General features: G+C 27.3%; 3 protein-coding genes across 3 annotated transcripts; 2 read left to right on the top strand and 1 right to left on the bottom strand.

The window, feature by feature from the left end:
* Positions 1-2,222: 2,222 nt before the first annotated feature.
* Bm10337 (uncharacterized protein) lies at positions 2,223-5,223 on the top strand (the record flags this gene model as incomplete). The annotated part of the gene is made up of 6 exons (XM_001895486.2): positions 2,223-2,330; positions 2,424-2,507; positions 2,633-2,782; positions 2,923-3,085; positions 4,735-4,866; positions 5,153-5,223. The coding sequence occupies 6 exons, from the start codon at positions 2,223-2,225 to the stop codon at positions 5,221-5,223; spliced, it is 708 nt and encodes a 235-aa protein (XP_001895521.2).
* A 10,696-nt stretch (positions 5,224-15,919) lies between these two features.
* Positions 15,920-17,452, top strand: Bma-hot-7 (Uncharacterized protein; the record flags this gene model as incomplete). The annotated part of the gene is made up of 3 exons (XM_043078167.1): positions 15,920-16,042; positions 16,485-16,659; positions 17,133-17,452. The coding sequence occupies 3 exons, from the start codon at positions 15,920-15,922 to the stop codon at positions 17,450-17,452; spliced, it is 618 nt and encodes a 205-aa protein (XP_042934101.1).
* Positions 17,453-18,006: 554 nt separating this feature from the next.
* On the bottom strand, positions 18,007-24,021 carry Bma-cpb-2 (cytoplasmic polyadenylation element binding protein 4, putative; the record flags this gene model as incomplete). Its single annotated transcript, XM_043078166.1, has 14 exons — positions 18,007-18,198; positions 18,272-18,366; positions 18,705-18,791; positions 18,897-19,011; positions 19,227-19,345; positions 19,517-19,606; positions 19,688-19,788; positions 20,047-20,144; positions 20,712-20,911; positions 21,192-21,315; positions 22,678-22,853; positions 23,028-23,229; positions 23,406-23,654; positions 23,911-24,021. The coding sequence occupies 14 exons, from the start codon at positions 24,019-24,021 to the stop codon at positions 18,007-18,009; spliced, it is 1,959 nt and encodes a 652-aa protein (XP_042934100.1).
* Between the last annotated feature and the right edge of the window lie 1,909 nt (positions 24,022-25,930).

The following is a 25,930-nucleotide window of genomic DNA, read 5'->3' as shown; positions in this document are numbered from 1 at the left end:
AGAATATTATATGGCTGGAGTTTTTTCTTTTCTCGCTTTGGGTGAAGTATCATTTTCATAAGCAATCTTGCCGACATATAACATCACATTTAACCCACTGTAAAGTTTATTTACAAAGAATCGAATTGGGGAGGAAAGAGAACAGATATTGGTTAGATCTGATTGAATATAATGATTTAGGGGTGACTTAGGGTCATCAAATTGATTAGATAGACAAAGCAGCTGAGACCAACTTTACCCTTTCGCATCGTAATTAATCCAAACAAAAGAAATCGATAATTACGCACAGAAAGCATAAATATAATATATTAGCACAGAAAGCATAATGAATCAGCACTATTCATTTTTTGTTGAATAGATATTACCGCTTCTTATTATGCTTTCCTCATTTCAGTTTATAGTCAATCTCTAGCAATGATAAAAAAAAAAGAAAGAAAGAAACGAAAGGATCAGTCAATATGATATCTGTGATCCTTTTTTAAGCAACAAAAAGAAATTCATTGTATCAATTTGAAATTAAATCTGTTGATACTATATAGTCAAAATAAGAAAAATTATTAAGACTTTACGATGATAAATAAAACATTATTAACAGGCTTTATTTCATTTATTTGCAAATAGAAACTGATTAAACTGATAGGAAATGCATAATAAGAAGCGGTAATATCCATTCAGCAAAAAAGAATTTTCTTAAATTAGTGCTAACTGTTATGAATGATACAGTTATCTGTACTAAAGATAAACTCTCTAACAAGCTAAACAGATGGAATTGAGACAACATAATCAATGACGAATATAAATAAGCAAACATTGTATGATCTCACCCAATCCTAGCATGACCTTATATTGCTCACATGACCTAAACTATCCACAAATACTAACATTCGAGAATAACAATAAACGTTTGTAATATTAAGCATTCAACCTTTTCCACCTTAAAATGGTTGAAGATTCATTTTTTTAGAGATAACGATTGGTACTATTCAGAATATCAGAGATTTGCTTGAGTGAAAGGTGATTAGTTGATGATAAGGACTGATACTGCTCAGAGATTTGCTTGAGTGAAAGGTGATTAGTTGATGATAAGGACTGATACTGCTCAGAGATTTGCTTGAGTGAAAGGTGATTAGTTGATGATAAGGACTGATACTGCTCAGAGATTTGCTTGAGTGAAAGGTGATTAGTTGATGATAAGGACTGATACTGCTCAGAGATTTGCTTGAGTGAAAGGTGATTAGTTGATGATAAGGACTGATACTGCTCAGAGATTTGCTTGAGTGATTAGTTGATGATAAGGACTGATTATTAAAACATTGGATAATATTAATATATAAAATACACTTTGAATAAAACAATTAATAATTTAATGAACGAAATAATCGATAATTTCAAAAGTTAATTGAACATCCCTCCCTACTATTTCATGTCAAATGCAAGAGACAATTCAAATATGAGATTACGGTACGTTTCCCGCCATCAATCGACTTGGCAACATTTCAACTGCAAGGAAATCATTCGTACGTTAACTTGTGGGGTTGTCGTCTCTGTTCGCCCGCTTTGGTGGCTTATGCTCTCTCGCTCTCTCTCTTCTGGGATGTGATATAGGATATCCTGGAGAGAGAGATAGAGATTGATAAGGTGTGGGAGTGTGTGTGTATGTGGGATAGAGGGTAAGAAGGGAGGGAAGGATGAGTTGTAATGGTGTGGGATAAAGCTTAAGATATGAGTGCGTAACAATAATAGCATAGGATGACGTAGAGAGGGACAGTAACAAAGTTGCTTATAAGTGATAGAATATCATTATAAAGTGGTTATGAGAGGGCGAGAGAGAGAGAGAGAGGAGAGAGAGAGCTTTAGAAGCGTGAGCAAAGTGCTTTTGGTTTTGCATTTTGAAATATTTATAGTTTGAGGCTATTTGCACCGATTTATGAGCGCTCGCTAATGCGAAATGTAAGATTGTGGGGATGTAAAGTAGGGGACTATCTCAAAATATTGAAATTTCATTTAGTTTATTCGATTATTCTTAAAGGAATACACCTTGAGTATGTACTTTTATTAAATTAAGTTGTGATGATTAGATATTGTTTCAGTTGATGGCATGAACTCATTATTTCAAGTTATTATTAGGGAAGTGTTGAATAAATGAACTCATTATTCATAGGTTAAGGAATCTCTGGTGTTTTATTAAATGCAGTTTATTCTTGACAAAAACAAGATAAACAATGCATACTCGAAGTAGACGTGTATCTCGGTGCTTATTTGGTAAGCCAGATCATGAGGAGCTGGAAAAATGGCTAACGAAAGAACTTGAAGCTATTCAAATAGAACGGGTATAATAATTTTAAATTCCATATTTTTTACTGCCTGCAATCCATCACATATCTCAGATTTCAAGGGAAAATATTGTTCATGTTTGATTATAGGAGAAAGGATATGGTTTTGATTTTAAAAACGACCATCCCATTCCAAGCACAGCGTATATCGTCGAAGCAGTTCCTGAAAATAAGGTGATTCTTCAGTCATTTAGTTTTTTATAAGTGCCATCCAGAAGATAACTCAAAGCGATTAAAAAAAAAAAAAAAAATCAGGGATTTTTTTTTTTTAATTGAACATGTTCATTATTTAATTATAGGTGCCGTTTTTCTATCGAACAACTTATTATCCATCAAAGGAGCATAACAAAAAAGTTATGTTTTCTGTTGACTGCACGGAGCAGAAACCTGAGAGAAATAATGATGTGGTCGCTTATCATACGCGAAGTCGTGATGCAACTGCAAAATTGGTATTAAATATATTCAGAAATTGTAAAATTGGTATTAAATATGTTATTTTGCTTTAAATGAAACAAATCAAGGTAAACAAAAATTTTAACAGCTCCTGTTTTTAATCCGATCATTTAAACAGCGCTGTGATGTTTTTTAGAACTTGCCTGTTCCGAAAGTTCCAAAAAATCGTGTCAGAGTTGCATCACAGCCTCGAAATAGTGCTAAAATCCAGCGACCACCACTACTGAAAACGCGGGGTGTTCGTAAGGTTTCACGAAAATCTACTTTGCAGAAAAAGTCGAAACAATTTCTGTTGACCAGTAAGTTTTTATTCATCACCTTTCTTTTTAATACTTTCGAATCCTTAATTCCACATTCTCAATTGCAGTTTTTTAATTCCATCAATTTCGCATTTAGTTTCATTTTTCTTGAATTTGAAAGAATTACAAATTAAATTTTTCCAACAGATTCTTTCTTGAAGATGTAAAAATCACTCTGGAGGTCAAAGTTTAACAGGAAAACTTTTCCCAATAGGAATAACAAACTTAAGCAGGTGCTAGCATCTGTTCTTCTTTATGGTAATGATTTCTTGCTTGCAAGTATCATTATTTAAGCCAAGGTGTAACAGTTTGATAGATGGCTGCATCCATCTTTTATTATATCTCTCCTTCTTTTTGTCTTATGATACCGAATAGGTTATGCAATCACATCCTGCTGTAGTAAACTATTCCTTATAATGAATATTTTGACATTGATCACTTTGCCGTGAGCAATTGTTTGCTAAAATCACTTTCCTGTGATACGGTTTGAGGGGATTGAATGCATTTTCTGAACTCAGGTCGTGACAAATGATATTAAAATAGAGAAAGGGATTAGATGGAATAAAGACAGACGAATGATCTGAATAAGTGGCGTGAGGATCACTGATGAGAGAATGAGTAATGCAAATGAATTTTGCTGAGTGAGATTATTTTCTTTTTCTCTTTCAAAAGGTGTGTTGCTAAATAATGCTTTTTTTTATGTTGAACCTGTGTGATCATCTCGAACTTCATTTCTAAATTTTCAACTAGTCTGAATTAATTTCTTGTTATTTCTTATTTCTTTGAAGTATGCATTTTAAAACATACCAGTTAATTTTATGAGAATAATAGGCGAAGATCTTTATTTTTCTTCCTAAGATCGTTATTAAAGTTCATTTTTGGATTATGCTGAAACTTTCCGGGGGAAGATATACGAGAGAGAATATAGTTAATTTTTGTAGTAGTTTCTGGCACTTTAATATGTCCGATCTGTTGTCTCATGTGTTCGTTTTTTTCACTTTCCAAACATCACTTCGCATATCTCCTCTGCTTCATATTTGAAAAACCATATGTACTGGATAAAGGAATATAATCTTTTTATAAATTTGTCTTTATTTTGTTAATTTTTCGTGTTTATCCTTGCTAGTAAGTAGGCTCACATCCAAAAAAAGTTTTCAAGTGGGGTTTTGAAATTTGGAGCAATGATGGCATATCGAATAATGTGCTTTTTTTAACTGTTTAGATAAATCATATTGTTGTTGTTGATACCGTATAGTTTTTGGTCCTGGAGAACTATAAAAAAATAAATTATAGAAAGTAACGAAATAAATCAAAAAGAACAAATACGAAAGAGATATTTAGTATATCGTTATTGTGAAAATGCATACAAAAGACTAGTGCTATTGACCGCTGCTGACTTTTCCTTTTCTGATTATTTTCACTCTAATTTGTATTTCAAAGAAGTGAAATGAATTTAGATGAGGAGGATGAGAAAGGAGGATTACGAGGGATGAGAGGATATGAAGATACCTGGAAGTTATACAGATACAATCTGTATTTTATGATGTCTGATTTTTTTTTTTTTTTCAGTTTTTAAATTTTATGGAATTTTGAGTACCTAATCGCTAACATGTATTTGTGGTATGTGAGTGAAATTCTAAAACTTTTAGATTACTTACCGGTTGTGAAGAAACGGCGTTCGCTTACTAAGTCAGAATGCAGCGAATCATCGAAACTGCCTGATGATGTCCATGCAGAAATGGATTGTTTGGGCACCAAAGTCATCAATTCCAGCAGTTCTGGTGCTATATTTTTCTACTTTTACATTTAAAAATAATTAGAGAATAAATGAAAGAGATGTTCTTTGCTGAGTTGCGAACAAGGCAACATGAAGTTTTTCGTAACCGCAAGTAACTTTTGGATATTAGTGAGTGAACATTTATTCGTTCATGCATAAACATGTTTCCTTTTCTTCAAAAGGAAAAAAATCGTTGCCATCTAGCATTTTTTGCTTAAATGGAGCATCTGTTTCAATAGACAGAATTTATCTATTTTAAATGTTGGGGTGATTTTTAGTCATCATTTCAGGTGTTAAAACTCGTTGGCAAAGTCGAAGATGTGAAGATCGATCCTCAAGAAGCCTACGTTCTGCATTTTAATGTAAAACCCAGGTATTATAGAGATTTTTCTTCATTTTTATTATTTATTATCAAAAGGGGAGAATACAGTTTATTCCGTATCATTGTTGTATCTTTTCCACATTTTTTTCAAGAATAAGTGGGCATCTATTTTGATAGGACTAGTGTAAATAATACTATTTGGAATGGACTATAAAATGTTGTTTGAAAAAGACCACATGAATGGGAAAACTAGGGACATGTTATTTCACGTAATGGACTTGAAATAAGATGAGCATACGAAGAAAAACAGGATTTTATGATAATTCTTTTTTCTGGAGAGCAGGTCTGCTTTGATTTTATCTTATCTTAGATTTTGTATTCTTTTTTCCAGCTTGTAATTTTGAAAGAACTTGATTCATTCATTTAACTTATTTGCATGTATTGAAATGCAAATGAACTCGATTCAGTTTCTAATTTTGAAGGGTTTTTGCACAAATTTTAAGTTCTAAAAAAAAGGAAAGTTTCTATAAAGATTCCTATCGGTCATTCATTTTAGTGATTTTAAGTTTTAGTTTTTATAAATTAGGCTTTCAAAATGAAGTGTGAGCAGATGGATATGATCACATTTCGTAATTTATTATATGACTGAATTTCATTGAGCCCAATTCTTCATTTTCTTATTTGTAATCTTTTATTAAAATCAGGAAGAGTTTTAAGCAGCATTATTTTGATGAGTGGAGAGTAAGACAAGATAACATCGATTTTGTTCTATTCCAAATTTTCGAAATCTTTAGGGGATAAAACCATAAATTTCTTTTTTGGCTACAAGATTACTATCAATGGGACTGCAAATTCAATTGTGTATAATGTTTATTTTGTCATTTTGTTAATGGTAGCGGAAAAAAATATGATGACAGATGTGATTTGATTCATCAATTCATAAACAAGCATTTTGCATGGTAGTAAGAGACGAATATAGATATGTTTGTTAATACAGTAATTTACAATTAGAGCAGAGCGTTTAATTTGGAGGTGAAGTATGAAGAATAATTAAGCTATCTATCTGACCTGATTCTATCACTAAAAATTTGGGAAGTTCAGTCATGAAAGAAAGTATAAATTCCAAATATTAGAAAAAATTTATGACTGCAAACTTCCATTTTCAAATTCTGAATACTGCGGTTCTTTGCATTATTTGGATAAGGTATATATATATATATCTTATATATATATATATCTATATATATATATATATATATATATATTTATATATATATATATATATATATATATATATAAGGTATTCGAATAATTTCCAGATATATCCTTCAAAGGTGATGCAGTCAGTTGCTGATGTGCCTAGCACTTTGGTAGGTATAATTGAATTGAATATCTTTTGATTAGGTTGAAGTTGGATTAATTGAGCATAAGATCAAAAAATATTGAAATGTAATTCTTATTGGTTACACAAAGTGTCTATACAATTTTTTAGATCTTTTTTCTAATTTGTTCGCATTAGTTGCATTCACTGAGAACATGACTTTTCATACAGGTGAAGGATAGAGAATAATTTTGTTAGTCTATAAATCATGAGCGTAATGATAGCCTGCTGTTGTCACCTTAACATCATGAAACAGGTCATGCAATATAGTATGACAGATGGTACAATAAACTGTTATGCATTTCTTTTATCTATGTTACTAACAGTGCTTCTGCTACCCCTGCTGTTATCGAAATTTCAAATTTTCGAAGTCGTTCCTTACAAATGGCTAGCAAATCAGCAGTAGGATCCGTTAATCACCGTAGAAACCTAAATTCCGGAAACAATTAATTGCAGTATGAAATGAATGCATAGCAGATGCATGGTATGAAATGGATGTGTAACATTTGCACATCACATTCCATGCCCATTAATTTGATTTATTGTTTGAGAAGAACTAATTTTAAGAAAAGGCATTAACTTTTTTTCGAATCCATGGGTATAAAAAAATTGTTGGTAAAGGAGTGGAAAAAGAATTTCCATAGAAAGCTGACTTAATTATTTTGTGAAACTTCTTGGCTGGTTTTATCAAAAAACTACTTTGAAGCATTTAAAATATGATTTGGTATTGCAGTTTGTCAGTCACTGTTATTTCCTTAATTAGTGTTATTGATTAATGGCAATAATGAGTGTAGTGATAGAGGGATAGTAAAATGTAGTATTAATAATTACAATTATAAAACAGTAACATCGATCGCTGATATTACAGCTATAGCCATCTTTCTTGTATCACTGTTATGTAGCATTTTAGATTAATAATAAAGCTCCGTTTGTAAAATATTGACCAGTATGATGATAAAAATTCTTATACCATTGTTATTTTAGTCACTAGATTTATGGCAAATTATTTTTCATGAATTGGGAAAAAAATTTTTTTTTGCAGTTGTTATTCATTGTGTAATTGGTTAAAGAAAGAAGGAGATGGAAGAGTGAGTAGGAGGTTTTGGTGGCATGATGTGACAGCTCAAACCGTGCAATTATATTCTCAAAATTTGAATTTTATTTGAGATTAAGTGAGATACCCTAAACTAATACATACTTATTGTGCAAAATGGAGAAAGGTCTTAGGAACCACTATTGAAGTTTGCTGAAAAAAAAAAGCAATTATCTATAAGGCAAGTAAATAATAGCAGTAGAAGGAAGGGGTTCATTACTCTGCTTTATCTATATTCTACATGCTTGGTAGCTATTGGATTTCCAAAAAAAAAAAACCTTTAGAATGAATCCTGTTTGAATTTGCGTAATGCATTGGTTATTTATTAAAAATAATTATTTATGTCGAGAGGATTTTATGTCCAGTCATAGATTAAAATGTTAGATCTTAGTTTGAAATTCAAAATGTAAACTGTTCCAATAATCTAGTAGTTCACTTTAAAGATAAAGAATTTAAAAATGAGAATGAGAAGGGATGAAGTGATGATGAAAGGAAGATTCTGCAGATAACTTGATATCAGGTATTTCCATGCTCAATGCACTTATCTATGTGTATATTTAATTTCTTTACTGAAATCTTTGTTAAAAATGATTGATTAGTTGTGATATTTATGGTGGGTAACTGCTTGTCTGTCGATACTGCTATTTATTTATTACCAGAAATGTCAACTTTTCTGTGATTTCTTTGTTGAATAGCTCTGTCCGATTACTTCTACTGGATTTTTAAAATATCTTGGCTGTAGAAGAGATGAAAGCGATTTGCCGATGGCACTTTCATCGGTTGTTTTTTCGTCAAGCTACAACAAAATAGTTTCAGTAAGTTACGCGGCGTTTTGAAGTGTAAACTTACCTGAAGAAGTGAGGCTTGAAAAAATCCTTAGGAATGTCTAGTATAGGTTCGTTTGAATGTATGTATAAGTAAATAATTTTACTATGCAGATCAAAGCAGAATATCTCCAAAGTATGGGAGTTAGAGACATCGTGTTAATTATATTGCGTTGCTTTATAATTTTGTTCTTATCTTTCAGCTTAATAATCAGCAGAAGACGAATCTTAAGAGAAAGGAAAGGTTATTGCTAGTATCTTCTCTTATTAACAATTAGTTCCTGACTAGTTACAGTTGTGCAATGTTGCATATCTTATCAATATTTTATGCTTTTTTCTTATCTACAAATTTAAGACGGTACTCTCAAATAATGATAGTTTTTTTTTGACTTGCAGGTAGTAAGTTTGTTGACATCTCTTCGTGAGAACTTCGTTAGAACCGTGGTCTAATAAAGAATGAATTAATTCATGTTATTAGATCGTCGGTCGTTCGTGTGGGCTGTAACTTAAATACAGAAATATTAGATAAGTAACTAATTAGCATATCATTAAAAGATTTTTTTTCCACTCACAAAAATGGATGCATTTAAATGATAGAACGAAATTAAAATTTAGTTCTTTAGGATAAAGGAAACAGGGAAAAAGAATATTTTAAACTTAAACTAAAATTTTAACTATATTTAAATTTTTCTGGAGAAAGTTGAAAAAGTGAATATCACGTTGGTAAAGTAAATCTTGGTTAATGATGATAAAGGAAGGTCATCATGATGTAACTTTGTTTGAACCGATAAGAGACGTTGATGATGCAACTTTGTTTTTTGTGGACACTGCTTTCGCTGATACAGGAAATTTAGGAGAGTTTGATAAGACAGTGATCTGAAGCTTCGGTTGATTTATTATATCTTCAAAAAGAGTGATAGATCTAAAAATGACATGGGATGGGGTAAAGGAGATTGATTTTTTTATATTTTATAAAACACTTGGAGTTTATACATTTTTAAAAGTCTTTTTCAGGGGTGATGGTATTTTTCATGGGTAAAAGGAGAGAAAATCCAAATTTCGCTTGTTAATTACTCTTCTACACTGGTAATTAAACGATAATATTGTGCATAAAGTGCCTGTATATAGTTTTCATTTGTGATCTGGAACAAGGAAAAAAAGAAAAATAAGAAAAGATTCGGTGACTTACAAGATACCCAGCGAGAAATCGATGTCCAAGTGTGTTAGTTTAATTTTGCACAAATTTAAAGTCTTCAAATTTGCTTCTTGACAGGTATTTTATGACTTAATTTGGATTGAAACTATGAACATATTCAATACATTATCTCTGTGGTCATTCCATTCCGGCAATATATGGCATAAAATGTATGTTGATTACGAGGCTTTTTAGGCCTTTCTTCTTGTCTTACTTAAGGCAATGAAGCAAGAGCCATTTTTATAAACTTTTTCTTTTAATTTCAAGTTTCTTTTTGTCATTAAAGTAGTTTTTGAAGTGTTCCTTTATCAAACTTTTCCAGTGTTTTATGGTAGTATTCGCTAGGTATGCATTGCAAACATTTGCATAGTTGTATCTGGTTAGTTAATTTTGCTATTTTTGCTTTGGCTTTGTTAGGATGATGTGCTTAATTAGTGCCTTTCCTGAAAAAAGAAATAAGGTGCAGGAATACTGTCGTCATCTTTTCTTGTTAGCTTCTTTTTCTTAGTTTCTTAGTTTTTTTTTTTTTGATTCGTATCAAATTTTCACAACAATGTTTTCTTTTTATTCCTTTTTTGCTTTTCAATTTCTTTTTTTTTTCTCATTGGTTTCCTTAATTTCTTGCTTTTTTTTTTGTTTTTGTTTTTGCAAAATTTATATTCAGATTTGTTCGTTTTCATACAGTTTCATTGATTGTTCTGTTATTGTTGAAAATCGAAAATAAAATATGTTGCTTGAGAACGAATGCATTTCACAGAAGGTTTTCAAATTTTTGTTCTTCCATAATCGTAATAATTTGTGTCTTTGATAGCATCGTGACCTTTGGATGGGTTATAATTTTATGACAGCATATTTTATGACAATTTAAATAATTTGTGAGAAAATTTAATAATTTGTGTCTTAAAGTCGAGGTCAAACATTGAAATTGTAGTTTTCAAGGATAATCAAAATTTTTAGACTGCTGTGGCAGGACATTATGAACCATTTGTGATGTTTCGTCTCTGAATCTTCAAACATTTTGATAGGTTGAAATGCTCAAATTGAATTTAGGAAGTATTTGATAAATTAGTCATTCTCTCCGGGGATTTCCGTTGCGTAATTGCTGCTCACAAGAGGACAGGTTGTTAAGAGATGAGATAGTAGTAGTAGTAGTAGTAATAGTAGTTAATGAGGAAAATAAAAAGCAGAATATAGGAATGGGAAATGTTATGATGTGCTGTTTGTAGAATGAAATCAGGCAGGCAATCATAGTAAATTTAATTATTCACTGAAACGCTTAAAGCTACCACTACTACTTGACAATCAAAATTTTTCATCTGACAGTTGCGGTTTTGTCGAAGTTGACAAAATTAGGTGACAAAAAAGTTTAAAATTGTTGTAGAGCTACTCCAATGGAACACATCATGAACTTTATCATTTTTGCAGCAGCTATCATTGTGATCATCCGTCAATTAGTAAGTAAACTGTCACTTAGAGGTGCATTGATTTAAACCACTGATAAGTAGACAAACTGTAGGGTCGTTGATGGACAATGTCTTTACTGATGATGAATTGCAAACTCATCAATAGTGGGTGCATAAATGTTGGTTGACCTAATTGAAGACTAAATCGTAAAATATAAATTAAGATTTGAAATTAATCTGTAACTTCAGTTGTCCATAGAAATAATTCTTGTTGAGAGTATTCTTTATTCTTTCGCAGAAAATTTAAAAAACTTAATTCTTGAAGAGTAGAAATAAATTCAATTTTTGGTTCAAATTAATTATGTGGGAAGCATCAATTGAAATATGCAGTTTAAGTTTTGATTTTCAGTTCACTCTGTCCTTGAAATGCAACATGACATGATTTATCATTTTCGGTTAATTTTCCCAAATGAACTGTACAATTTTTATTGGAGCAATATCTGAATTAAAAATTTTTTTTTTTTGAGAAATTTCTTTTTCTTCACAAACTATTAAACCAATTTTGAATCAAAAATTAGCATATCGATAAATTGAGAAGAAAGAAAAAACTGTAAATTGTTATTCATGAAGATATCAATTTTATGATAGTAATATCACTGTGTAGAAATGAAATTAATTTGTCAAAAATTTATCGGAATTTAAATTCGTAATTTACAGAGATTTGAAAGAATATAAGAGGATGTTTGATATAATTAAATACTTTTATTTATTTTTTAATTAAATACCTTTATTTGTTATTTATTTATTTATTTATTTACTTTTTTTTTTGCTATCTTGAAATAAGTGTCATTCCAACATTTAATGTCCAATCGGTATTCATTAGCTAAAGTATGAATAGGGTAACCTTGTCCAAATTACCTTACCTAATTGGTGTCGTGCATGATTTGATAATTTTTAATTTATTATTTTGGGAGAGATTTTTTTGATTCGCTGGATGTAGATGTAAATTTGTGAGGTAACAGAGGAATATATAATAATTCCTTTATTAGCAGAAGTAATAGTACAATAATTTAATCGAGAACAATTGAAATTGAACTTTCCTGATTCTTGGTAAAAATTAAAAGAGTAATCAATCAGTCTAACAGAGAGCCGTTGTACTGATTTACAATCAAATCTATTTATTAATTAATAAACCGTAAAGGATATCAATTAAGCAAAAGTTATTAACCTCATAGATTCAAAAATAATTTACACATTAGTGGCGACACAACAATAAGATCAACTAAATGAGAAGCTGATATCATGTAAACAATGTAAAAAAAAAAAAAAGTTTTACAAGTTAAACATAAGATTGAAAACAAAGAGTCCAAAGTATAAACAAAAAAAAAAATTTCACAAAACATATTTCTTACTTATATTCACAGAACTGTCAATATAATTAATATTTTAGAGTTTTGCGTTATTAAAATTTGTGACAAATGGCCAATTTCATTTTAACATAAACCGAGCAACAAAATTCTTTTTTTTTCTTTCAAAGAAAAAAATATTTGATAATATCAGCAAGACGAAATAGTAAAATAAATGAATTGAACTATATTTATGTTAATGATAGCAATGATAACAATAACAGTTAATCAATAGAATGCAAAAAAAAATTTGAATTTATTCTCTTACTAATTTATCAAATTTATTTCTTTCTTTATGAAAAGTAATAATTAGTAGAAGTAAAATGTAAAATGTTAGGAAAGATTTCGAATATTCCAACCTGAATTGTATGATTTGTTAGCACTTTTTGACGTAGTATTATTGCGCACTGTACACGTATATGAACTTTATAAAAAAATTTTTCCTTTTAATTTATTATTTATCAATTAGTTATTTAATTTTACATTTATATTTATCCTATTATTTATCAAATAATTGGCATAATTAATTAGTTAAGATTAATTTAAATTAGTTAATTAGTTAGTTATAATTAGTTAAGATTAATTTAAAATTATTCAATCAATTAAGTTATAATTAGTTAAGATTAGTTAAGATTAATTTTTTAGTTATATTTATTAGTTAGTTAAGATTAATTTAAAATTATTCAATCAATTAAGAGAATATCAATAAAATTTGTTTCACTGATATTAGTTAAATAATATTTGATTCAAATTTAATGCTAAATATTGCATTATTATAGTGAATAGCTTGCTGAATATAATAAATATTCGATTAGTGATAAGATTAAAACTCTAATGAAATGTCTTATCAATTTATCAGTGCACAAAAGGGAAGGAAAACGAAATTTAACATAACTTTTCTTTTTTTTTTTTTAAATTAAATACTGGAATTGGTAGCTTAATTCACTCTCTTGTTTGTTTTTATTTTATTAAAAGTTAAAATTGTTCTTTTTCCTTTGCGTACTTCAAAAAAAAAAAAAAAAAATTTTCAAAGATGTAATTCGATGCTAAATTGTTGAATTTAAATTTACGATACTTTTAATTAGCATAGTTAGACATAGACATATTGTGTAGAATTTTTTTTTTTTTTGTTCTATTTCACTTTTTTATTTAATTTTAAAGTTTCACAGAAAAAAAAAAAATTGCAAAAATATGAATGAGTAGTAAATTATGTTAATTTTGTATTGTTAAAATGGCTTTTCTTTTGAAATAATTTGCTAAATGCGAAAAATTATTATTTGATAATCTTCGAGAAGCAAAAGTTTAATCATTATTTGAGAAATTTTAAGCACTCTTTTCATCTGTTCTCAATTTAATCCTAATTTAATCTTTAAATTCAAATAAATATACAATGGAAAGTAATTTCTGTGTATAAATTATCTCAGAAATTATTACAAATTTTTAGTTAAAAAAATTATATGCTTTTCTCTTCTTTATTTTTCTAACTTTGATAGTTTCAATTTCTTTGATAAAACATTCTGCAATAATAAAATAAAATAATAAAAAGAATAATTATCAGTTATCAACACTTCCATAAAAGTAATCATCCTTTTTTTTTTTTTTTTTTTTTAAAAAAAAATGAAAAAGTTTTATTGAAATTAATGAAATTTCACACTGTTAATCTTTTGTTTTGAAAATTTTTTAAAATTTATTTAGAAAAAGTTTGATTTTGTAGAATTCACACAAGTTTTTCTTAAATTAATTCACTTCTTTATGTCTTTTTTTTTTTCTTTGATTTTGTTTAAAAGAAAAAATTTTATTTCGAAAAAACTTTTTAAAAAAAGAAATTCAAAAAAAAGAGCTTTAAATAATTTTTAATAGAAAAAATTTTGAATACATTTTGAAATTTAAATAATTTATTTAAAATCTATTATTCCTCAATAAGTTTACTGCAAGTAATAATTTGTTATATTAACGATAGTTTTTCCAATATTATTTTTTTTTAATTTTATTTTTTTTCATATTATAAAATTGGTATATTTTCTATTTCAGATACTTTAACTTAATACTATTAAATCCTTTGCAGAATGAGCCATTCTTCAAGTGGTTCAAATGCGCTTATAACAGATTAGAACTTCTCCCTCTTTTATTTTAAATTTGACTTCTGAGTTACTTTTTTGCATTATTTTAGTTCTTTCCAATATTTGAATTGAAAAAAAAAATAAATGAATTGATTGGTTGATTGAACTCAATTACTCAAATAATTTAATTTAAATCAGAAAAAGATTTTATAGTAAAATAAAGAATGAATACTCATTATGAAATTATTAAATTTTTTATTAAATAAGTAAAACATAATTTTAACTTACTGTTTGTTTTTCATATTTTCAAAATGAATTTAATTTTATTTTTATTCATATAATTTTATCTTTAATTCATTTTTTTTTCTAATGTTGTCATGATAATTTGCAATGAGATGACTGACCTTGCAGAGACACAGTAGGAGGGAAAGAGGTAAAATGAGATTGGAGACAATTCTGTCAAGAAGGTTTATTTGATATCCAATCTATTTTAAATCTTATAGAATGCATTTCTTAGCTGTCATCTTAAATTAAGTTTAAGAATTCTCAATTTTTTTCTCCCAGATGGGAAAATTAAAAATCCAAAAAAATACTCATAGCAATTTTGTTAACTTGACATTATTGTAAATTGATGATGTTTCTTTTTAAATTTTCTTAAAATTTACCACTCTCATTCCCACATTTATTTATTACTTTCTCACTAATTAATGATTCCATTGATCTATGCAAAATATAATACAATGAAAGGTGAAATTATTAAAAATAATCGATTATCATAAATGTCATCTTTAATCATTGCTTATCATATCATATCACACACACACACACACAGTTTAGCTAACTTATTTTTGTCTATGAAAATAGTTTCAAATTGATTTAACCATTTCTAAAGTTTGAAATAAACTAGTATTTTTTTTTTTTGCATTTAAATTCAAATTGGAACCACCTTGCAACGCAGAACTTTTTTTTTTAAAATACATTATCTTTTTATGTTTATTGATTTGATTATTTCTTGTTGATTAAATATTTCAGATGATATTGTCTAACAAATTTTGAATCAATGATCGGTTATTTAAATCAAATTGTACTTTGTAAATTTGCTTAATCTACTAATGGCCAAGCATTAATTCTGAGCCAAGCATAAATGCTTTTGCTGATATTGATTAGTCTCGACATTTCTCAAGAATGCTTCAACTAGTGTATACCTCTTTTGAACTTGAGCTTACCTTAAATTCATTTACTAGTCTTCTTGCCATCTTTGACTATATAGATCAAAGCTTAACTTTATCAATACTATGCTTACTTATATTTTATTCTAAATTAAGTTATATTCGAAATATGAATATATAAGTTAAACTGAACCAAATCGATAAATGAGTGGAAGGTATCATTGCTATGATCAAATTACTTTGATATTTTTAAATTGTCTATCGGTCGTCATACTATGTGCTACACAACATCTTTGTTTCCAGTGTTCAGATCCAAATATCGAAGTGGTTTGTATAAATTTTTCTCAAATTCAACTTTTTCTCTTTTTTTTTTTTTTTGAAATTTAATTTCTAGAAAATAACATCTTTGCAGAGTAGAGAATTATTTCAATATTTAATTCAAATAAATCCTACCTACACTCTTTCAGAAAGTTGAAAAATGGAATAAAAATTAGCTCCTTCCTTAATAATAGAATAAAAATATTTCATTTCCATCGCAGATGTAATGCATTACAAGATAAGGCTAAGTAAAATGAGCCAGAAGTTAAAAAAAAAAAAAAAAAAAGAGTAAATGTAACAGTAGGACAGAGAGGAAGGAATTTAGCCTCAAAAAAAGAGCCCAAAGTATTTACCTTTTTTTTTTTCTTTTTTGATATACTAACTTAATAACATATTTACTTACTGCAAAACTTCTAATGAAATTGGAGCAATTAATTTAAATAAATTATAGCATTATGGAGCATTTTTCAACAATCCAAGAATTCTTCAAGATAGCAGTAGTGAAAATGAACGACAACCGAAATGTGAATCAGGAAGAAAGGCCAGAATTCAAATATGTCGTGATCCGTGCTATACGTTAAATGTTACTACATTTGATATCAAAACTGAACAATTTCTATTGTTCGGTATTTTTTTTTTTTTTTTTTCAAATAACAACAACAATTATTATTATTTCTTTCTTTTTTTTTTTTTTTAAATAATATTATAAAGTAAATAAATATTACAAAGTGTATCTGACATAGTAGTATCTCAAAGTACTGTTTCATTTTACGATTAAATCTATTTAATATAAATACTAAAAATTATTTGAATAAATTAGAATAATTATTAAATCAATATTGCTGATTATCTTGATCGATCGATAATCAATATTGTTGACTATCTTGCTATCGATCGATAATCAATATTGCTGATTATCTTGATCGATCGATAATCAATATTGCTGATTATCTTGATCGATCGATAATCAATATTGTTGAGTATCTTGCTATCGATTGATAATCAATATTGCTGATTATCTTGATCGATAGATCGATATAGCAACAAATAGAAGTGAAGTTTACCGGAAACAAGAATAATTCAAATCCATTATTTACAGGTATGTCACACGGTTGTTCAACATTAATTCTTCCACCAAGCAAAATCCGATCCAGTGGTTGCTATCAGTCAAATATTCTATTAAAAACTACACCTGCACATCCGTTACAAACTCAGTATTGTTTTTGCACCAGTGATTCATGCAACATTATCAGGCCTGCAAATGCAATGATGCATGTTGATGCTTCAAGATTTAAAGAACAGGAAATTAAACCGGTGGTCATTCATGATTACACAGTACCTAATATCATTTCCGGTTCCATAACAAAAAGTGTACATCTTTCTGATACTTTTCTCTTACTATTTGTACTGATAAGATAAGATAAGATATTACTTATATCTTTCAATTGTATCCTTTTGTTGTACTTCAAAATTTGCCATTGTAAGGGAAATATTAACAGTCTAATTTGAAATTCCGTAGAAAATTTTTTAAAAGCTATTCGTATCTTATTGCTTATTGCTAAAAATATAGGAAATACTTTGGAAAAAAAAAAAAACAAATAAATAGAACCAGGAGAAAATGATAAGAGCAAAAGATTAAAATAAATTTGAATTTTAATAAATATTTATTCATATTTATTGTTTTTACACATTAACAAATATATTTGTCAATAATATTTTTCTAATTAACTAAAACATATTATATTTACTTATTTCATATTTTCTTTTTTTTTGCTAATATTCATTGAACAATTTTATGCATAGTTTTCTCAATCAAATTTTCACTCTTTCAAGATTAAATTATAAAATAAAAATAAGATCAATTAATTTCGAATAAATTACAACGAAATTAAAATTAATATTACAAAAAATGAAATAAATATTGTTATGTTTAAGTTTTATTTCAAAAAAAAAAAAAAAATGAATGAATAATTTTATGCTTCTTTAACTAATGGCTTATGATCTTCACGTGTACGACAGCCATGTATTGTAGTCCAACATTTCTCACAATAATATTGCAAACAAGAAAGTTGTGGACAGAAGAATGGTGCATGTCGATGTCCACAACGTTCACCGTCACATTCATCGCATGGCTGATCATCCAATACATAAGGCTTTAGCTCAACCTTTAATAGCTTTCAATTACTTTCTAACCAATTATTTAGTCTAAAATTTAATGCACAAATCATTTATACTTACTCGTTTCTCCACTTCACCATGACTTAATTGCACATAACGATCGGTAATTGCTTTCATATATGAATTTTGATTTGTAAATGCTATACGACCAGCACCTGCAAAAAGCACTTTACTCTATTTAATAGTTTAATTTTCATTTTAAAGATTATATACTTCAAATTTTTAACAATTTTCCAAATAGTGCATTAAAAACAAAAAAAAAAAAAAAAAATAACTTTATAAATTAATTTTTTTCAAATATATAATTTATAATTTTAATTTTAAAATAATTTAATTTAAATATAATTTAAAAATAATTTTTTTTTATAATAAATTTATAATTTAAAATTTTTTTTATAACAATATAATTTAAAAATATCAAGTGTTAATTAATTAATTAGATAGCAGTACTAAAATAGTTGAAATTAAATGACTGATAATAACAATAATTTACCTTTTGGATATTTGTATTCAACATCAGTGTCAATACCAGCACATCCAACACTACCATATAAGCGATCCATTATATGTGCTAATTCCACTAGAATGAATCATTCATTATAGCTAATTTCAAAAAAAAAAAAAAAAAAAATGTGAAATGATTTAAGAAAAGAGTTAAAATTAAAGGCTAAAGGCTTAAATTAACCTGCTTTAATGGGTCGTGGTACTCCACCAACAAAGACAGTTCGTCGAGCGTATAGTGGAATGCTTGCTTCAACTACATAATCTGCATCTGCAAGACGCCAAGGTCTAATTTGTACCTAAAAAAAAATGAAAAGAATATTTACTATCTATTATTGATAAATAATTTTGATAAAATTTTTGTTACCCAAAGATTGTGACAAATTACAGTGTTAATAAATAATGATCAGTAAACGGAATAATTTCTATAATAATTCTTGTAAAATCAAAAACAAAAAAAAAAAAAAAAAAATGAATTGAATTTATTGTACATCTAAAAATAAACTTATCTAACCAATTTATCAGGTGATAACGGACTTGAAATGTACAGGAAGAGTTTCTCATCCTCTACAAAACAAGACTGTACCAATGCTCGTACGCTAACTTCGTATTCGAAGATTAGAAATACGTAACCTGAATTGAAACATTACTGTGAAATTCTAAAGATGAAAGAAATGACCAATTTATAATCAAATGTAAACATTAAAAAAAAAAAAATATTAAATTAGATTGATAAGAAATAATTTGATACTTTCTTTTTATCACTGATTAAACAATCAAATGAAATACTTAAGAATTAAATACCTTTAGGAGGAAAGTAACTTTTATTTTCATTTTTATTTGGCCAATCCACAATCAAAGGACCGAAACGACTGAAAGTAGCCGTAAGTTCGTCTGAAAATTGTTAATTCAATTTTAAAATGATAAATTGCAATTTTATTGCAAATTTTTAGAACCAGCAAATATAACGAATACTTTCATCAATATCAATTGGTAGTCCACCGACGAATACTTTTCTTGAATATATTTCCGGTCCTGGACTATACTGATAATAGAGATCAGATTTCATTGCGCGGCTAAAATTTAAAAATAAAAAGTTTAGTTATATTTCCTTTTATCAATAATTTGAATATCAGAATTACTTCTATACTTTTTAATAAAACAATTATTTAACAAAACAAAACTAATTAACAAATAAATTATAAGAAATTTTAATATTATACACTCTTGAATCATACATTATTATTATGTGAGTTTTTTTTTTTTTTTTTCACTTAGATTAATTTATTTTTTAATTTTAAAAATTAAAAAAATAGAAGAAAGAATATTAATACCATATTCCATTAGCTTGTTGATTAGATGGAGTATGAACACTTCCAGCACCACAGTCTAAATCAAATGAACCAGGATGAGAGAGAGCACGCTTGATACCCTATGAAATTTCAACAAATTTATATTGAAATTAATTTTTTCTCTTTTTTAGTTTGTTAAAAAATATAATAAATACTTTAATTATTCTAATTAGTACTTTTATCATAAATAATATCATTGCAAACTTTTTCATAAATACATTCCATTTCTTTAACAATTAAAAGTTATTTTTTTTTCAATTCCATTAAATATTATGTAATCAAATTATAAAATTTCATTTATTTTTTTTCACTTTTTCACCTCTTCAGAATTAAATTCAACCACTGCTACCATTTCACTAATTCATTCATCTTGAAATGTAAGTTTAATTGTTGCACATACTTTGTTGAATTATCACACAGTATTGACTGATAACTGATTATATTTTAAGAATTTTTCTTAAAATTTCTTTTTCTCAATTTTTTCATTAACATTTATGCGACTCGTAGTTTTATTTATCATATATTTTCTCACTCTAATAGCATTTAAATGTTAGAATAAACAGAAATAAAAAAAAAGAAAAAACAGACAAAAACAATAGTACTATTAAAAAAAAGTTTAAGATTAAATTAAAGTATAGCAATATTACTTTGCATAAGTATTGATAATATTCGTAGTACTTTTGATCAGTCCATAATTGTCCTTGACGACCAAAAGTTGTCTTGATATGATGTAGATCGGTGGATCGATGAAAATATTCATCCATTAGATCACGTTGTTGTTGTTGATGCATAAACTCTTCATCACGTCCGTGTGTTGATTGTTCTGATTCTGTGTTCGTTGTTGTTGCTATAATTTAGATATAATAGAATACTGATAAATGATTAAAGTAATTACTGAATTTTGATAAGAACCATGCTACAAATTATTATTTATCAATTGTTTAAAAAAAAAAAAAAAAAAAAAAAAAACTTATCAATGAGACAATTGTGTTACAATTGTAAAATCAATATATATTATATTGCTTGAAATTTCAAATAGTAATTCAAAAAGGAAAATTTTCCAAATTTTCGAAATGTTGATTTTTTCAAGAATTTTATGAAACTTTAAAAAAAAAAAAGTAACTTACATGTTTTAGTTTTCACTTGAGATTGTGATTTATCATTTTGTGGTATATATGAAAATGTAGTTGATGTAGGTTTCACAAAATGGGAGCCACCAACAGGTGCGTTACGATAAATAGCATTTAAAACCTGCGGATTAATGATGATGATAGTAAAAGTTATGATGATGATGGCAAAAGTGATGACGATGATGGCAAAAGTAATGATGATGATGGCAAAAGTAATGACGATGATGATAATGACGCAAAAGTGATGACGATGATGATGATGATGGCAAAAGTGATGAAGATGATGATAATGATGCAAAAGTGATGACGATGGTGATGATGATGGCAAAGGTGATGACGATGATGATGGCAAAAGTGATGATAATGATGATGATGGTAAAAGTGATGACGATGATGATAATGATGCAAAAGTGATGACGATGGTGATGATGTTGGCAAAAGTGATGACGATGATGATGGCAAAAGTGATGATGATGATGATAATGATGCAAAAGTGATAACGATCATGATGATGATGGCAAAAGTGATGACGATGGTGATGATGATGGCAAAGGTGATGACGATGATGATGGCAAAAGTGATGATAATGATGATGATGGCAAAAGTGATGACGATGATGATAATGATGCAAAAGTGATGACGATGGTAATGATGATGGCAAAGGTGATGACGATGATGATGGCAAAAGTGATGACGATGATGATATGGCAAAAAGGGTGATGATGATGATGGTGGTAAAAGTGAAATGAATGAATGACAATGATAAAAAACTAAAATATTATAAATTATCATATGAAGGAAAAAGAGTTTCAGTATAAATTAAAAAAAAAATGAGAAGTCGAATCCATCTTGAAACTAAAAAATTTAATAAATAGTCATCTTTTTGCTTCTTTTCTTTTTCATCAATTCATTTTTTGTTGTTTTATTCGTTGTCTCCAGAAAAGCTATGCAACTTAAAATTTTAGTTGTTAGATAACATAAAAAAGAAAACAATTAATGAAAAAAAAAAAGAAAAGATTTTTGTTTTTTATGCAAGATGGAATCAAAATGCATACCAGAGCTACAAGCAAAATTTTTAGAATTAATGAGGACTAATTGATTATTTTATTTACTTTCTGTCTTTTTCGCATTATCTTGCAATGAAAAAAGTAAACAATAGAATTTGTAATTAAATTGTAATTGAAAATGATAGAAGGATTATATGTTATCAGACAATTTCATGTTTTTAAATGCTTGTAAAAATTTTTGTGAAAATTTTTTGCGATAGTTAGAAGAGAAAGAAGAACAAAATTTTTTGCTTTGTTAGAAAATTTAATTAAATCATTGATTTATCAAAAAATAAATTCTTGCATTTAATCTAAAATAACAAAAAGTAATGAATTCTTTTTTTTCCTTTAATGAATTTACATAAATTTATCTTAACTGATCGCTAAACAATATCTAAATTCAAAAATAAAATGAAAAAAAAAAAAAAAATGTTAACCTCAAGAGCTGTAAAATCACTACGATTCAATAAGGAAGTTTGAGCGGTAAATGTTGATGAAGTAATTCGATTTTTGAAATTATCAAATGTATCTGTTCTATGAGTAGTTGTACCTTCATTTTGTTTCATTTCATCAATTTCTACCAGTTCACCACTCTGTTTCTTACCTTCCAATCCTTAGAATAAATTTCATTCTTTAATTAATTAACTAATATTTAAAAATATATGTAATATTTCTAGATTTATAAAATTTAGTAACATCTAATGACTTCTAAATGTTTTTTTTTTTTTTTGTTTTCATTTTTTTTTTTTCAATGAAAACATAGAAAATAAAATATTAGCAAACATACGAGCAATTTGAGTTGTATCATCATCATAATTATCATCAGAATCAAATTCATGTTGAATTGGAATTGCTTGAAATGTTTTAACAATTGTCGTATTTGGTCCAAAAAGTGATTGTGCTAATTCCAACGCTCGACTGATAAGTTTATTTTCTGGCTCAATCGATGATGATGATGATAAGATTTGTGATGATAATGATACTGATTCCTGCAGCAGAAGCATTCATTCTTCTGCAAGATGCAAATAGAAAGTAGTAAAATTATAGTTTCATCCAGATACACTGCAAAATGCTCTCGATAATATTCTTAATTATGTCAAATATACTAGCGATTATTCATTATTAGCTTCAATTTAAGACATTTTAATTTCTCTTCAAATATCACCTCAATTTGAGAGTGATTATTGCACTTCGAAATATTTTTATCATTTGTTGATTGTCGTATACTGTCACCTTGTTCTTTACTGATAGCATTCATTAATGATTCATTAACATCTGATACGGTTCCTGTGCTATCCGATAGTAAATCATTGTCGAGACCTGCATTGCTAATTAACGATATGAAACTATCGTCACCTTTTTGTCCATTTATTGCTGATGATAACGAACACGTTGACGTGGATTTACTATGAATCTAAAAATTTAACTGCATTTAGTACGCCAATTAAGTAAGAAAAAAAAATTAAGAATAATTAAAGTAATAATTTAAAGTAATACCGATTAATTCACTTAGCTTTCAATTCTTGTTTTTTTTTTTTTTTTTTTTTTTTTTTTTTTTTTTAACTTTATTATTACTATAGTTGTATATGAGTGATAGTCAGATGTTTAAAGATTTTAAAAACGATTTAAATTTTGAAAGTTAAATTTTTAAAAAATTCTTATTGGCTTACATCATTTGTTGATGATGAATCAGTAGTCCAAAAGTAGTGATCTGTAAACATTTGATTGTAACGCCGTGTAGGTAAATGTCGTTTTGTTGATGGCTTAGACTGTTCGGACATTATGAAAATTTTATTCTAAATCAATCCTAAAAAATTCAGAAAATTTTTACTTTCTAATATCCAAAAAAAAAAGATTAAGCAAAAATTATTTATTGTTTTATTTATTATTTCTAACACAAATAGCATCAAATCCGTTTTCCTAGAATATACGAAATTGCAGAAAAAAATTAAATCATTCACTACCAACCGTTTTCACTGATGAAAAATTTAGAAAATGACAATTATAGATGACATTTAGATATATTATAAATAATAAATTTAAATATTTTATATGTAAATTTATCATCAGAGAAAAATTTTTTAACTTACATTTAACTTTTTTCCTTTCTTTTTCTTTGTATATTTAAATTAGCAACTTTTCACTCATTTTTTTTCCTCTTTTTTCCTCATATTTGTTATTTTTAGTGCTTTTTCTATTCTAACATTCTGAAAATTGTAATTTATTTAATCAAAAAAATTTACCGATAAGATAAGAATTATCAATGACAATGATATTTAAAAAGTTGAAAGTACAAAGTCGAGAATTCACAAATGTGTCTGCCTGTTTAAGATAAGTAACAAAAGATATTTTATAGTTACTTTACTTCTAAATTCTCGACACAATCAGAAATTATTTGCACTTCTATGATGGCTTGAAATTTATATGTAAATTTGCTATCTGAAAATATAATTCTCATCCATACTCTTCGAGAATGTCCAGAAATTAACTTTCCTAACTCTTTTTTTTTAACCTTATCTTTTTGTTTTGCTAAATTATATTGCTTTTTGTCAGTAGATAAAATTTACATACAATTTACAAATTCTCAAAATATACCACAAAATTAGGAATTCAGCTATTTTTGACTTATTTCATCAATCCTTTGCAATTTTTCAATAATAAAATATATTCTCGATAAACAGTAAACTTTGTGTCATATTTTCGCTTATATCAAATATCAACAACTTGGCTGGAAAAATTTTTAAAATTGATTAGATATTTTCTTGGACAATAATAAATACTGTCAAGTATCATAATTTATGAAATAAAATAAATTTAAATTTCATCTATAGCTATACTAAATTCTGGAACAACATTTTGATTGATTGAAGAATTCGAAAAAATTAATGAAGTTAATAAAATGATTAGCATTTATCTTCACATGAACGAACTAAAGTTCATTTTCATATTTTCTCATCTATGCTAAAGAATGAAATTTAAAATTAAATTTCATAAATTAAACTAATTCTTTTAGCTATTATCAATTTTGCATACTTTCAACTTCCATTGAAATTATTATTTCTAACTGTTAATAACAACAATTTGTACATACAAAAAAAAAAAGAAAAAGAAAAAATTATTATCTGATGCAGCGTACAAAGTCCATGAAACAAACAGTTCTGTTTTCATTTTGTAAAGAAACTACTCTGATGTTTAGGTGATAAGTGATAAGTGATAACAGCAGATTAATCATTGAAGAATTTTCTCGTTGTAAACAAGACGAATATACATGAGAATCAAACACTTTGAATGAATAATTTTCGATTGCTCAATAAGCTAACAATGATGATAACTAGCAAAGGCAAAAGTTATTTTTGCATTGCTCTAATTTTAGCTTATCAGCAAGAATTGAGCATAATGATAAGAGAATAATCAGTATTACACATTCTTATTATCCATTGATTTCTTTCTTTCATTTTTATTAATTGCAAAAAAATTTCAATCCTTCTTAAAACTATTTGCATTAATCCTTTATCAGTTGTTCGCTCTTCGTTCTGTACATATTGGTCTCAAATTTAAAACTTCAATTTCTTTCATTTTTGATTTTTAAAATATGCATTGTAATCTTTTGATAAAGTTTTTGCTACAATTTCTATCCTATATTATATATTCTGTATGCACAAATAATATTACCCGAAAATTTTTGCTTGT

Source organism: Brugia malayi, assembly GCF_000002995.4.
Source record: "Brugia malayi strain FR3 genome assembly, contig: Bm_v4_Chr2_contig_001, whole genome shotgun sequence".
NCBI lineage: Eukaryota > Metazoa > Nematoda > Chromadorea > Rhabditida > Onchocercidae > Brugia > Brugia malayi.
Note: the sequence above shows the minus strand (reverse complement) of the source record. Positions and strands in the feature narration are given on the sequence as shown.